This window comes from Oryzias latipes, chromosome 17 (genome assembly GCF_002234675.1).
Source record: "Oryzias latipes chromosome 17, ASM223467v1".
NCBI classification, from domain to species: Eukaryota; Metazoa; Chordata; class Actinopteri; order Beloniformes; family Adrianichthyidae; genus Oryzias; species Oryzias latipes.
The window spans coordinates 314,975-330,491 of NC_019875.2; the positions used below are offsets into that span (position 1 = coordinate 314,975).

General features: G+C 44.1%; 1 protein-coding gene across 1 annotated transcript; it reads left to right on the forward strand.

Annotated features, from left to right (window-relative positions):
* The first annotated feature begins 1,276 nt into the window (after positions 1-1,276).
* Positions 1,277-4,204, forward strand: LOC101155718 (frizzled-8). The gene has a single exon (XM_004078557.4). It carries the CDS (start codon positions 1,799-1,801, stop codon positions 3,536-3,538), a length of 1,740 nt encoding a protein of 579 aa, XP_004078605.1. The 5' UTR covers positions 1,277-1,798; the 3' UTR covers positions 3,539-4,204.
* The last annotated feature ends 11,313 nt before the right edge of the window (positions 4,205-15,517 follow it).

Consider the following 15,517-nt stretch of genomic DNA (forward strand, 5'->3'; position numbering starts at 1 on the left):
TAAACAGTGTTGCATTTAGGCAACTTTATTTTATTTTAAAGAGCTGGGGGAGCCGGTTTAGCTCGTGCTGGTTTGCGGCGCCTTCCGTCCGTGAAACCAGGGTTCAAATCCAGGCTGGTCCCTATTCCCTTCTCTACTGCTGTGCCATGCAGTCCCAAGCCTGGATAAATTGAGAGGGTTGCATCAGGAAGGGCATCCGGTGTAAAACATTGCCAAGTTGACCATGTAACTCCTCTTTGAAAGAGTTTGTTTCGCTGTGGCAACCCCTGATGGGAAAAAGCCAAAAGAGGAAGAAGATTTTATTTTAAAGAGCTGTAACTCATCCAGGGGAAACTCTCCGTTGTTGTGGAAAACATATATTTGTCTGATCATGGAGTTAAATGCTAAGTAAACGGCTTAGTCGTAAAGGAGGCAGAACTGTTGGAAAATGCTACAATTTTTATGTTGATGTTAACTGTTTATTAATAAATTCAAAGTTTTAAAATCTTGGAAAAACAAACATACAAGAAATGCACAAATTAAAGGAGCAAGTATCTTCCTCTTTCAGCTTTTCCCATCAGGGGTCACCACAGCGAAACAACCTCTCTTTCAAGGATGAGTCGCATGGTTAACTTGGCAATGTTTTTTTTTATGCCAGATGCCCTTCCTGACACAACCCTCTCAATTTATCCAGGCTTGGGACCAGCACAGAAGCAGAGAATGGAATAGGGAGCAGCCAAGATTCAAACCCTGGTTTCACAGATGGAAGGCACCCATCTGTTTGCAAGCTCTCCTGCTATAGCTTTTAGCCCCAACAGTATTGATGCAGCAAAAATTGTGAGCAATGTTGCAACTATCCAGCCTTACAGTTTTGAGCCAAATGCCTGCTCAGACGGGGAAATCAAAGATGTACACGAATCTAGTCTACAAGTGGATGCTTCAGAATGGAGAGGAGCTCCAGGCAGCCTATTTTCTTTGTCAGCAAATAAGGTATTTTTCATAGATTTTTTTTTTCATTCTAGATTAACAAACAATTGAATAAAGAAATACATAGCATAGATTCATAAAATTAATGCTACAGGAAAATTGTAAAAATCGAAAAACATCGTTTTTATTGGAGTCGGTCTATGAAACTGAGCATTTTAGATCTTAAAGTTCAACCTGGTTTCAAATTTATTGGCTTTTCTACGGAGGCAGAGTGACTACTGATCTGGCTTAACATCTTTCAGTCATTTTAAAAATGTATTTAAAAAAAAAACATTTTTAGAAAACATTTGTTAGATGGAGTCCTCTCTTGGTTCAATATGCTTCCTCCCAAAAAGCTGTTTGCTCCGAGCTGTCAATTCACTGTTGGAGCCAAACGGCTTCCATTCAGAGTGTGTTGATGCGCTTTTACGCACAAAATTGAGTGCGTAAATGTAAACAATGTCCTTTAATTACAACCATTACTTCGGGGTAAATATTTTAAACAAACATCAGCAGAAAGAACTCTTGATTGAGTGGGTTTGTTACCCCCTCCCTGCTCGCGCGCAGAGGAGGGAGTGTCCTCATTCTCCGTTTTAAAGCGGAACCGCCCTTCAAATTCACAAGTGTGCACAGCGAAACAAGGTGCCACACAAAGACGCGCAGCGGGGCAGGCAGGATCCACGCACGACTTTTTATGGAAATTACGCGCAGCTCGAGTGTCAGAAGCTGTTGGCGCAGAAACATGAGTGCTCGGGCTTTGCGAGACTGATCGGACTTCCAGCCTGCTTGCAAAGCACAACTTCGCTGCCACTTTTTGTTGGTGGGGGGGACTGTTTGTGCGCACAAGCCAGAGATGGAGAGGATGACCTCTGCGTGGTGCGTGCTGGTTACCCTCATCCTGCACGGGACGCGCAGCTTGGCGGCCAAAGAGCTGCAGTGTCAGGAGATCTCCGTTCCTCTTTGTAAAGGTATCGGCTACAACTACACCCACATGCCGAACAAGTTTCACCACGACACGCAGGACGAAGCCGGGCTGGAGGTGCACCAGTTCTGGCCCCTTGTGGAGATAAAGTGCTCCCCGGACTTGCGCTTCTTCCTGTGCAGCATGTACACACCGATCTGTCTGGAGGATTACAAGAAGCCGCTGCCGCCGTGCAGGGGCGTGTGCGAGCGCGCCAAAGCCGGCTGCGCTCCTCTCATGAGGCAGTACGGCTTTCCCTGGCCGGACCGGATGAGGTGCGACTTGCTGCCGGAGCAAGGCAACCATGACTCGCTGTGCATGGACTACAGCAGCCAGACCACTACCGTGTCCCCAGCGCTGGCTAAGCCGACCAACCGCCCTCTGAAGCCTTACAACAAGAGGAAGGGCCCCTACGGTCGCACCTTCCCAGGTAAACACAAACCTGCAGGGTCCCCGTGTGAGGCGGCCTGCTCCTGTCGCGCGCCTATGGTGCCTGTGTCCAGCGAAGGACACCCGCTGCACAACCGCGTCCGAACGGGGCAGATCGTAAACTGTGCCGTGCCGTGCTACAACCCATATTTTACGCAAGAGGAGAGGACTTTTACATCATTCTGGATCGGCCTGTGGTCCATCCTGTGCTTCATCTCAACTTTCACAACTGTGGCCACGTTTCTGATCGACATGGAGAGGTTCAAGTACCCGGAGCGGCCTATCATCTTCTTGTCCGCCTGCTACATGTTCGTGTCCGTGGGCTATATTGTCAGACTAGTCGCTGGGCACGAGGAAGTGGCGTGCAACATGTGGAACGGCGCAGGATACATCCACTACGAAACAACGGGCCCTGCGCTATGCACCATCGTCTTCCTGCTCATCTATTTCTTCGGCATGGCCAGCTCCATCTGGTGGGTGATCCTGTCGCTCACCTGGTTCCTCGCTGCAGGAATGAAGTGGGGCAATGAAGCAATTGGCAGCTACTCGCAGCACTTCCACCTGGCGGCCTGGCTTATCCCCAGCATGAAGTCCATCGCAGTTCTGGCTCTGAGCTCGGTGGACGGGGACTCAGTGGCGGGGGTGTGCTATGTGGGGAACCAGAACCTAGACAGCCTACGGGGGTTTGTGTTGGCGCCGCTCGTTATCTACCTGGTCATCGGCACCATGTTTCTGCTGGCCGGGTTCGTCTCGCTCTTCCGCATCAGAAGCGTCATCAAGCAGGGGGGGACCAAGACCGACAAGCTGGAGCGGCTGATTATCCGGATCGGAGTTTTCACGGTTCTTTACACGGTCCCGGCCACTGTCATCGTGGCCTGTTACTTTTACGAGCAGCACAACAGGCAAGCGTGGGAAATTACGCACAACTGTACGTGCGCCACGGAGCCGAGCAAGCAGAGACCGAACTATGCCGTGTTCATGCTCAAGTACTTCATGTGTCTGCTGGTGGGGATCACGTCGGGGGCCTGGATCTGGTCCGGGAAGACGTTGGACACGTGGAGGACTTTCTGCAGGCGCTGCTGCTGGGGCAGCAAAGCCTCCGCGAGCTCCATGTACAGCGACGTTAGCACGGGGCTGACGTGGAGGTCCGGCACAGCCAGCTCCGTCTCCTGCCCCAAACAGATGTCACTGTCCCGGGTTTGAGCAGGAGCCATGAGGGGGGCATTTTAATGAAAAAAAAAGAGAGACAGAAGCTTATCAGCTCTTTATGGCCTGAAAAAGACTGAATGAATGTTTTTATTTAGTAAATTATTAAGTTTTAGTAATTTAGTTTGGTCACCAGCTTTTTCTTTTTGCCTTATCCAAAGGACGTGCATGTTGGGACTTGGAATGAGCATGAGAGGTTGACTAACTGTCTGGATTGTCCATCAGCGTGTTGTAATTAGCACATTAATGAGCGCCTAATGGCCTCTCCTTGAATAATGAGGCTGCCAGCAGCAGAACAATGTACCTGGCACGAAGAATCCCGTGTCTTATCTGGGCTTTAAATAAATGCGCTCAGCTGACAAGATCCCCTTGTCGTTCCCCGCTGCTGCGTCTCCCCTGCGACTGTGAAGAACCGCTGTGTCTTAAACATCCACGCCCCGCCTGCATGCAGCTGCTGAGCTGCTCAGCCCTACTCTCTGTCCAATGCCTTAACACACTGATTGTCTCATACGGGTTGCATATGCGCATAAAAGTGTATTTATATAATTATTGGTGTAGAAATGCTGTGAATTTGTATATGAAATTTTACAAGGATGTACATATGTATAATTCACCCTTTGATAGAAGATTTTATTTTGAAATTAAAATAACTTTTATGGATTATTTTTGTTGTCATTGAAACGTTGGTTTTATAACTAAAGAAGCCACATGATGTAATTTATTTATTGACTGAATCTCCTTTTATTTTGCTTTGTTTAATTCTTCAACTGATAAATTATGCATTTGGGTCTAAATGCTAAAATTTAACAGATTAAGCTGTTTCTAATGAGATCTGTTTTTAAAACGTGGTCTGTTTTATGCCGGAGGCTTCTAATTAGGATTTGAGACAGGAGGGACAGACTTGTAAGTGCAGCCCGCTACCCTTTGTGGCGCGTGGAAAAGTAATTTCACTCGTCCAGTGTGTGGTCCGTTTACCCTTTGGCTTAAAACCGGTCAGAGTTTGCGCGTGCGTAACTTTAAACCCTCATCTGGAGTCTTTTTAATACTTATAAATTTTAGAAGATTTGGTTTAAATTTAGTCACAAAGCAAGAAACACCCAAAAGCTTTAGAAAAGTGAACTTTTCTCAGGACAGAACCGGGGGGGTGGGGGGTGGGGGTTGAGTTATGTCGGGGGCCTTGTGGCTCCCTGTAAGTTGATCCTGGGAGAAGTGGCCTTTTTTGGTAAATAAATATCGGAAAGAGTGAGAATAACATTATTGAAATTTTAAAACTAATAAATACTTTAAATCTAGTCACATGTTTACTTATGCTGGTAGAATTTGAAAAAATATTGTTTGTTTTACTGAGCAAAAGACACGTTTAAATAAAAGAAAATTCTGAAATTATTAGACTAAGATGAATAGAAAAAAAGACTACTAAACTGACTAAAATTTTCTAAATAACTAAAAATATATAGAAATTAATCTTTTTTTTAAAGATTTGAATGCGTAATCCAGTTCACTCCTGATTTATATTTTATAATTTTGTGTGTTCTGTCTTATCTGCTGAACTGAGCACAGGAGATTTTTAATATTTAAGTATTTGGTCTAAAAATGCTGAATACAGAAAAAACTAAAAGTAAAATTCTTCCTAAATCTGTATTTATAAAACACACTTTTTTGTTTTGACACTTTAACTATCAAGCTAACCATTATTTATGCACAATAAGTTCCTTTTTTTTGGAAAATTCCTCATTTTAATTACTTTAGCAATCAGAAAGAGGAGTGTTGGTGTCAAAACTGCACTGAATCACAATATTGTGTCAAATGAAGCCTAAGAACAACAAATCTGCATTTCTACCAAATGACAAACATGTGGGAGTCACATTGGTTAGATGAACTGGACGGCTGCTTTTTAGCCATCAGGTAGCTTTGCTTCCTTCTCCAGCAGAGCTCATGTGTGAGCTTTTGTGTAAAGGCAGCAGTTGCTTCGCGTTTCTTCAAGTTCCTCCACAGAAAAAAAAAATCAACAGAGGAAATGAGTTGAGAGGTCATGCCTCCTCCTAACATAAACAAGGCGCTGACTTGTCAGTTCAGGAAATTTCTCCGACAGGTCTTGTTGGTGAAGTCCAGCGAGCTTTACTCCTTCTTCATCAGCTCCCATAAGGGAGTGTTTGAATGAGGATTCTCTCTAAAGGTCCAATTATAAAAACCTGGCAGCAATTTGCTTCAATAAATTATGTTGACATGTCTGAATAGTTTACATGGATGATAAAAGATCACATAGCATCTCATCATTAGCAGCTATTGTCGGGCTGACTTTAACTCAGTCTGGCAGAAATAGATCCACATATCACGCTGCTTCTTCTCTACCCGGATCAATCAACACTTATACAAAACATTTAGAAAGGAAAATTTATTAATTCATTCAAAGTCCTCTTTAATTATATCAAAGTGTCATAGATTTTTTCTCTCCCTGAAATTTAAGTAACAATTTAGTCTTTAAAGTCCAACATTAACATTTTCCATTCTAAAAACAAACAGGAATTTATGCATCGTTTACTTTAACTCTTTAGTTTTGTCTCTAAATATTACACCAAATGTTTGGCAAATCTTTCAGTGTCAATTTTTTTACAAATATGTAAAGTAGGCAACAGCACCGCCAAGTGGAAGGCTAGTACTGTCATATTTGAAAATGTGTAGATGCAGCTGCAGGCAGCAAACATTTCCAATTTTTAAACTTTAAAGCTAATACATTTGAGTCTAAGCTTTCATTTTTAGCAGATGAATTGTCCTCCAGCAGCAGCAGCTATGCGAAGCTGTGAATTTAATAAAGAAAGCTGTAACCCTTGTGCTATCCTAGGCACTTTAACATTGGGAGTTGGGTCATCTAGACCCACTAGACAGTGCTCTGAACCTTTTTTCTTCAATGATTTGTGATCTTCACTGGTGTCCATGGATTACATGAAATCTTTCCACCTTTATCCACCTTTGTCATGGTAGGAAGAACACGTCAATGGAAGGGGGGGGGGGGGGGGTCATCTAAGATAGCACAAGGGTTAAAAAACACAAAAACTCATAGATGTATTCTTGCTGTGACCTAAAAGACCATCATTCATTTCTGAAGCTAATCCTGGGTGTGCGAAGGGGCTTAGAGGTGAGAGGTTAAAGGTTACACTTGTGGGAGCTCTTTGGGTGAAGAAAGGCCAGTTTACATAGAGCACTTGATTGGTTAAGACTTATTTGTTTGGGTTCACTAAATTCTCAAACTAAATGTCTTCAAACTGAATAATAATTTTAATGTCAACCTAAACGTTAGTCCCTCCCTTATTTAAAATCTAAAAGTAAATTTTCCTTTGAAAGAAGGCTGTTAGTTTAAATCTATTTATTCTTAGATTAATAAGTAAATCTGAGAAAACAGTTGTAAAAATCAACAGATGCAACAATGTTGAGCTTTAAAAAGGTTTGATTACTAATAGAATGGTCAAATCCACATATGTTTTTAACAAAAGAGTCTACTTTATTTTGTTTTTGGTCATTGCTAACAATACGAGTGCCATGGTTTTAGATGTGACAGATTACAGTGTCTGTCACAAAAACAGACGGATAAAAACAACATTGATTTAAAATGTATATATTTTAGAACCAATTTGAGAATAAAATTAAATGCTTTAAGAAAAAGTTTTTACAGATTACAAAAGCAATTTCCTTTTTAAATCATTTAGAATTTATTGCAAAAAAATCTACACTTGGAGGACAGACAACTTCCTGTGAAATCATTCCATAATCTTTGACCAACCAATATTCAGCAGAAATTTACATTCAATGAGAAGTCCTAAAGTCTGAGGCAGGGGTCTGCAGCCGGCAGCTCCACAGTCACATGAGGCTCTTTTACCTCTCCATTGTGGCTCTCTGGTTAACCCTTGTTCTATCTTAGATGACCCCCCCTTCCATTGAGGTGTTCTCCCTACCATGACAAAGGTGGATAAAGGTGGAAAGATTTCATATAATCCATGGACACCAGTGAAGATCACAAATCATTGAAGAAAAAAGGTTCAGAGCACTGTTTAGTGGGTCTAGATGACCCAACTCCCAATGGTAAAGTGCCTAGGATAGCACAAGGGTTAAACTCAAAAAATTCAACCTAAAAACTTGTAAGAAGTTGTACATCAGATGGATTTATAATTTCATAGTACCTTTATTAAAAACACAAATCTGAACATCCATAAATAACTTAGAAATGAACTTGTCTGAAAATAAGAACCCCTTCAAAACCGCTCAAAAATAATTAGTAAAATAAATACTTTAGTAATAAAAACAAACAAAACAACTTCTTTTAGGAAAATAACATCAGACCATTGTACTTTGAGCAAAACAAACAATGACAATGTAAAGTCACATCCATTCTACACTTCTCTCTGTTGGGTTACAGATTTGTTTTTTAGCTTTTCCTGATGAAATGTCATTGAACTATAAATACAATGTAGTAGCAGAACACTGGAATGGTACAAAACCACCAAATTAAATAAAGTTTTTTCAAAGCAACTTTTGAAACGAAGAGACAACAGCTTTTTGGCCTTTGAATCCAAGATCTTCCAAACTAATTCTAGGTTAAATGTTACTAATTCATTACAAAACAGTAAGGCATTCTTAATAACTTTTGAGGAATATTCTATTCATTACATGTTCATTAACTTGTGTTGTGCAACATCTAAAAGCGCAACATGTATTTGTTCAGAGGCAGTGAGATCACGATTCATTAACGAGGATTAATGAGAAAAATACTAATGAGTGTCTAGAACTTATTTTTCACAGAGACAATATGTCTGTCTTGCTGTTGTGAACTAACCAGTATAGTCATTTAAACCAGCTGTTATTAGTTCTAGCATTTGTTTTAGTGTTTCTGAGGACCACAGTCTTAACAGCCTTTATTTGTTCTGTAACTCTAACTGTAAGTAACTCAAAAGTAATACAGAAGTCATTTAACATGTTAAAGTTCAGAGACAGTAATATTGTGAAGAGAGGATTACTCTAAACCCCTTCATGGCGCTAATTTGCAGCGCCCCATGTTATCCAGAACTCTGCTTAATTCAGCATCACCTTAAACGGAAACAAACACTAAAGAATAGTTTTTTATATAATTGGAAAAGAATTCAGGCATAGGGGGTTAATGACTAAGAAGTGATCTGTAATGTATCTGTAATGTATTAAGAGTTTAAAAGTATCTTGAACAACACTCTAAAGCTACGTTCACACAGGCCTCAGCAACGCGCGTTCAAGCGGCTACTTCTAATGAAAAGCCTTTGTAAATGCGCGTTTCAGGCTTCGACGTTCAAAACTCTGACATCCACGTATTTTTTTCGGGCTCTACGTACAAAACGTGCAGCCATTGAACATGCATTGCAAATTAAACAAGGAAGAACTTTAACCAATCAGGGGCTCGGATTTGGTAGTAACGTATGAATTGCGTCCTTTTCGATTCATGGAAGTGCCAACCGTTTGAAAATTGATCCTGGAGGAGAAATTCATAAGTGTGGTTTGTGTCCGACTGGATTATACGACACCAAGTCTTTCATATATTGGAATCAGAGCTGTGGAAGATTCACGAGATTTGCACCACTTTGAAATTTCACACCAAGCCTCTTCCAACTGCATGTGCTAATGAACAGTAAAAAAAGAAAAAGAAGCCCGTCCCTTCTAATCCAGTGTAAACACCGTGGGCTATACACGCATTTAGCATGTCCTTTAAACACGTGTCACATGTCCGGTGTGTCCATAGCTCAATACTGAATGAAGAAAATTCCACCCTGAGAGTTGTATCTGACAGCGCTGTGACACATTTAATTTTGAAACCACCCAATAGTTGTACTGTACAAATCTTGCACAATATCTTTGTAAAAGCTTGTAGCAACTTTTTTCCGACATCATTGAGCTTCAATGGCAACAAATAGGAAACATCTTTTGCAGTGTATCCAAAATGGTTTGTAACTTACAAAAAGAAACAAAACCAGACAAACAGCATGTGATTATTTTTTCAGCGTCCTTTAAAAATTTCTCTTTTTCTGGCAAATGTCTGGCTAATCAGCTTAAAATTAATAGAGAAAAATCAACAATCACTTCTATTATGGACCAAACAGGAAATGTCACTCACGACCCGGTGAAAATTAATAACGCATTTGAAAACTTTTATAAAAACTTGTACACACCCCAGATCAATCCGTCAGAACAAAGTATTGACTCATTTCTTGATAATATAAACCTACCCAGGTTAAATGAGGATCAAATCACAAACTTAGACTCTCCGCTCTCGTTGTCTGAACTTCATGAAGCTCTGTTACTTATGCCTAATGGTAAAGCACCAGGGCCTGACGGCTTTCCTGCTGAGTTTTATGAAGAATTCTGGGAACAGCTGGCACCAACGTTTTATAAAACGGTCACATTTATCAATGAAAGTCAATCACTACCACCTAACATGAACTCAGCCAACATAATTCTTCTTCTAAAACCAGACAAAGACCCCACTAGCCTTTCAAGCTATCGCCCCATTTCTGTAATCAATGGAGATGTAAAAATTATCTGCAAAGCACTAGCACAGAGAATAGAAAAAATCACTCCTCACCTAATTCACTTCGACCAGACTGGATTCATCAAAGGCAGACACCCGGATGACAATCTCCGAAGACCTGTTAATATAATAGACTTTGCCACCATTGAAAACCAGGAAATGACGGTACTATCGCTGGATGCTGAAAAAGCCTTTGACAGAGTAAACTGGAAGTTCCTTATTGCTGCCCTCCATAAGTTTGGCTTTGGAGAATCATTCATCAATTGGATCAAAATATTATATCATAACCCCAATGCATCAGTTAGAACTAATAAACAGACTTCCAACAGGTTTTTTCTTGGAAGAGGAACCAGACAGGGTTGCCCACTCTCTCCTTCTCTTTTTGCTATATTCATTGAGCCTCTAGCTGCAGCAATAAGACAGAATGAGAGCATTAAAGGAATTAAAACCAAACACAGCCATCATAAAATTAGTCTCTATGCAGATGACATATTACTGTTTTTAATGAATTTACATTCTGTAAATGAAACAGCAACAATCATTAATGAATTCTCCTCCATATCAGACTATTCCATTAATTGGAATACGTCTGTTTTATTACCACTCAATAGGAATGCGGAACATAGACTCACAATACCAGTCAAATCAGGAAATATTAAATATCTAGGTATCAATCTTTCCCCCAAAATATCAGAACTGGTGCAGCTAAACTACACCCCATTACTGAAAAACATACAGGACGATCTAACATGCTGGACCAACCTGCCTTTGTCCCTTATGGGCAAGGTAGCCACGGTTAAAATGAAAATCTTACCTGAAGTTAATTATCTATTCTCAATGATTCCCACACAATCCCCATTAAAATGGTTAAAAACATTAGATTAATCCATATCAAGCTTTTTATGGAACAATAAACCTGCAAGAATTAGTCTAAAAACTTTAAAATCTGCAAAAAGCTGTGGAGGATTAGAATTACCTAACTTCCACAATTACTTTCTTGCAAATAGATTACAATACATCTTAAAGTGGTTAAAAAATAATCCAGAAACCAACTCATGGTTAGACTTGGAACAGGCGTTATGTGATAAGATCAACCTGTCAGATCTACCATTTATTAGCCAAACAGTTAAAAAACAGGATTGTTTCAAAAGTATTAATATAAACGCCACTTTAACAGCCTGGTGGGAATTTCTCAAAATATCAAAATCATCAATTCAACCCCGTGCAAAATGACACCCATCTGGAACAACCCAGACATCCTTATAAACAAAAAAATGATCCACTTCCCAGCTTGGCAAGCAGGGGGCATAAAACAACTAGAGCACATAATTATTGATAGAAGATTCATAACTCCCCAGGAACTTCAAGACAAACATGGAATAAATAACTTCTTGGAATATCAGCAACTTAAATCAATTATTACTAAAAAGTTTAAATAGAGAGACAACGATTTAAAGCTACCAGATGTAGTTACCACTCTGATCAATTTCTCAATGAATAAAACTCTCTCCAAAATATACAAACTTTTATGCAATTTAGATAACAATATTTCACTTACGACAACAAAATGGGATGCGGATTTGAGCATCAGCACAGATGAAAGCTTCTGGTCAGAACTTTGTCTAAACACCTTTAAAATGACAAAAAGTCCAAATCTGCAGCTAATCCATTTCAAAACTCTACACAGAATTTACTACACTGGACAGAGGATGTTCAAGATGGGTCTCAGTAACTCAGACATTTGCGAGCACTGTGATAGTAATCTACCCGACAGTTACATGCACGCACTGTGGTTCTGCACGCCTGTCCAGGCTCTCTGGCAGCAGGTATGTGCCGATCTATCAGTCTGGCTTAAGGTTTCAATCACAGCTTCACCGTCACTTTGTGTGCTTGGTGACATGAGTGCCATTGATATAGAAGAAGAATTAGTATCTATTATTTTCATAACTCTTTGTATTGCCAAAAAAACTATTTTAATAAATTGTAAAAACAAGACAAATATAAATATAAGTCAACACAGAAATCTGCTGCTTGATCATATCAGCTTGGAAAAAATGTCAGCCCAAAGTTCAAGTAACTTTGAAAGAATTCAGTCTCTCTGGTCTCCCATAGCTAACTCCATGACTTAGGGGGTGGGGGAGCCTGGTCGTCGCTGCTCCTTGCCCTTCTGCCGTGGTTCGGGGTGGGGGTCGGGGCCTCCTGTGCCTGGTGGGGGGTGGTGGGGGCTCCGTTGGTCCAGCGGCGCTGGATGGGCTGCCCATCTACACCTGGGGCTGGGATCGGCCCTTCCCTGCCTCTGGGACGGGACGGGACAACCCTTTTGGGACCCCCGGTCGCTCTGGGTGTCATCCGCTCCGGCTGCGGGGTCTGGGGTGGGGTTGGGGGCTTGTCGGCCCTGTCCTGTGGGGTCCCGTCGATGCCTGACCAGAGCTCTTCAAGGGCTGGCGTTTTGGGGTGGGGACCTGGGGCCTCATTTATAAAACTTTGCGTAGGATTTGCGTCAGAAGTTGCGTACGGTGAAACATAGGACGTGCGTACGCACAGAAATATTCGGATTTATAAAACCGTGCGCACGCACATCCTACGCATCTTTCCCTTTATAAATCACAACCGATTCTAAATGCAGCGCAGCTTTTGCGGCTACATGACACGCCCATAGTTGCCCATAAATAGTCCTTGAAACGCCCACAAATTAATATTCATGGCTTGCTAAATCTTGGCAAACACAGAGAGGAAATCAAAAAAACGTAACTTCACTCAATGTGAAGTAGAAGTTATCGTTGGCGAGGTGGAAAAGAGGAGAAAAGTGTTGTTTGGATGGCACAGTGTGGGCATTACTAATGCCAAAAAGGCACGTGAGTGGCAAACGGTGGCAGACGCCGTAAATGCTGCAGCCTCACAACCTCGGACCGTGGCCGAAATAAAAAAGAAATGAAATAAATGATCGGACATCAAAGTCGAGGCAAAAAAACGTCTAGCGCTGCATCGGCAGAGTGTGTCTGCCACGGGGGGGGGGGGGGGGGGGGGTGTACGACGACGACGGAGCTGACCCCTCTTGATGAGAGACTGGCGGCTATTATTGGGGAATCCCTATTAAGTCCCCCTTATCGGCATCCCCCTCCGCCTCAGTCACCGAGTGGTGACTGACGCGGAGGGGGACGCCGACGCGCAAGACGCACCGGGTGACACAGGTAAGAGAAATAATTAAAATGAATGCAGTCAAGTCACATGTATGCAGGCTACACAATTACAGATTATTAATATAGAACAATTTTATTTTAGTTGCTGCGTGTTCCAGCGGGGCCAGTGGTTACGATGCTGCAGCTGAGCAGCCGCCTGGACCCAGCGTCTCCATGGCACGCGGCTCTCAACCCTCCAGCAGTGGGCGTGTCCTCACCGATGCAGTCCTTGAAATGCAGAGGGAAGTCAGTAGTTCAATCACATCACAGAGGTGGCCAAGGAGTTGGGCGAAATCAAGACCGCCCCGACTGAAATAAACTGCACGATGAGGGAATTCTTAAATAAATAATATTTTCCACACCTTTTGTTGTTCTTTACAAGCGACGCATCACTTCCAAACGCTGGCGCACAGCAGCAGCATTTGGCTCAAAAGCGTGGGGATGGGGTTCAGGGTCGGGGCCAACACAGCAATCCGCGCCAAGGGGTAGAGGCACGTTTTAAAGCTGTGCCACATTGTGTAGCACGGCACATGCCAGCACGATTTGGCACACACTGTCACTTTCACGTGTTTCTTCCATCTGCCGACGGTGTCGCCGTTTCTCATTTCCCCCGTTTTTGTGCGTACGCCTGGGTCAGAGCTTGCGTGGAGGACCGCACATTTTCCCGTCAAGTTTGCTTTTTATAAATCTCAACTATTGCATAGAGAGTGGCGTACGCCTTCTTTTGTGCGTACGCAACGTTTATAAATGAGGCCCCTGGACTTGCTCCGGGGGGGGGGGGGGGACGCTTTCTGGCTCCTCTCTCTCTGTGTGGGGTGGGCGGTGCTGGGCCTGGGGTGTCGGCGCCTCCGGGGTTGGCGACCCTGGGCTGGCCTGGCCCCTATGCTGGGGGGGGGGGCTGGGGGACAGCTGTTTGACCACCGGGGGACAATCTACTAGCTGTCCCCAACTTACCCCCCTCCTCATATAACCTCATATTAGGGTGAGGGGGTGGGGGGTTTAGCTTGCGATGCGCCTTGGGGGGGGGGGGGGGGGGGCTCCTTGGCAGTGGCCCCCTCCTATGGTTGCCGTATGGAGTGGGCCCCCCCTCTTTCGGTTTTATTTGCACCTTAGACATGTAGGGCCGTTGGTAGGGGGGTGCTTGGACATCACTGCCAGCAAGCAGCAGATGTCCTCCCAGTACCCTACCCGCCAATTTTAACCGCACTTTAGACATTTAGAGTCCCTTGGTGGGGAGGGTGAGGGGACATCACTGTGAGTAATCAGGAGATGTCCCCTTAGTGCCCTACCCGCCAATTTTAACTGCACCCCCCTTAGTAGACACACCCCTCCCCCCTCAATATATACATTCCAACATAAACACACACACATGCACACACACACCCTCTCAAACACACATACACGCACACACATTTTGCAAGAAAGGTGGGACCTAGGACCATCTGTCCCCTACCCCTTCCCTGGTGGGGGGTACGGGGCCCTTGGCAACGGCTGCCGTGTCCCCTGGGTGCCGGCTTCCTGGGCCCGGCGGTGCTCTCTCCACGCAGGGAAGGGGTTCACATTACACCTGAGCCAGGGGTGTTCGTGTCCCTGGGGGGTGGGTTTTGGTCCTTGCCCCTGAGCGCTGGGCCCCGCCAAATTTTCAACTGTGGCTGAGCCTGGTTGAGCCATGTTTACAACAACCCTTGTGGGCCCCCTTTTTCCCCGAGGTGCCCCCCTCCTGGGCAGGGGCGGCGGGCCCCTGCCTTAATCTTCCCTGGACCAACCGTGGGCCGGGTGGGTGGCTGCCTGGAGTGCGGTGCGGGTCTCCCTTGGGGGGTCCTGGCTTGTACCTGGGGTTGGGGCGGGGGGATGCCCGGAACTCATGGGTGGTGATGGGGTGCTCGTCTGGGGCTGTGGGCGTCCTTCTCCGGTGGGGCCCTGCGTTGGGCTCTCCCGGCGCGGCGGGGGGGGGGTGCTCTCTTTCCCCTCGTGCCTCCCTGCTCTCTGGGGGCCTTGCGGCGGTCCTGCTGGCCCTGGCCTGGGTGGCGGATTTGGTCGCCCGGGGGGCGGTTGTTCCCTGCCTGCTCCCGTGTGGCGTTGGGGGGTTCCGGCTGCCGCTGCTGCTGCGGCGGGGGTCTTGGTGTGGGGGTGGCTGGGCACTCTCCCTCCTTCTTTTCACATTCCATTTTAGAAGAACATAAACACTCACCTGAGCACAGGTGTTAGCTCACCTTTGCACTAATAGTTTGCGTGATAGAATGAATGAAATAT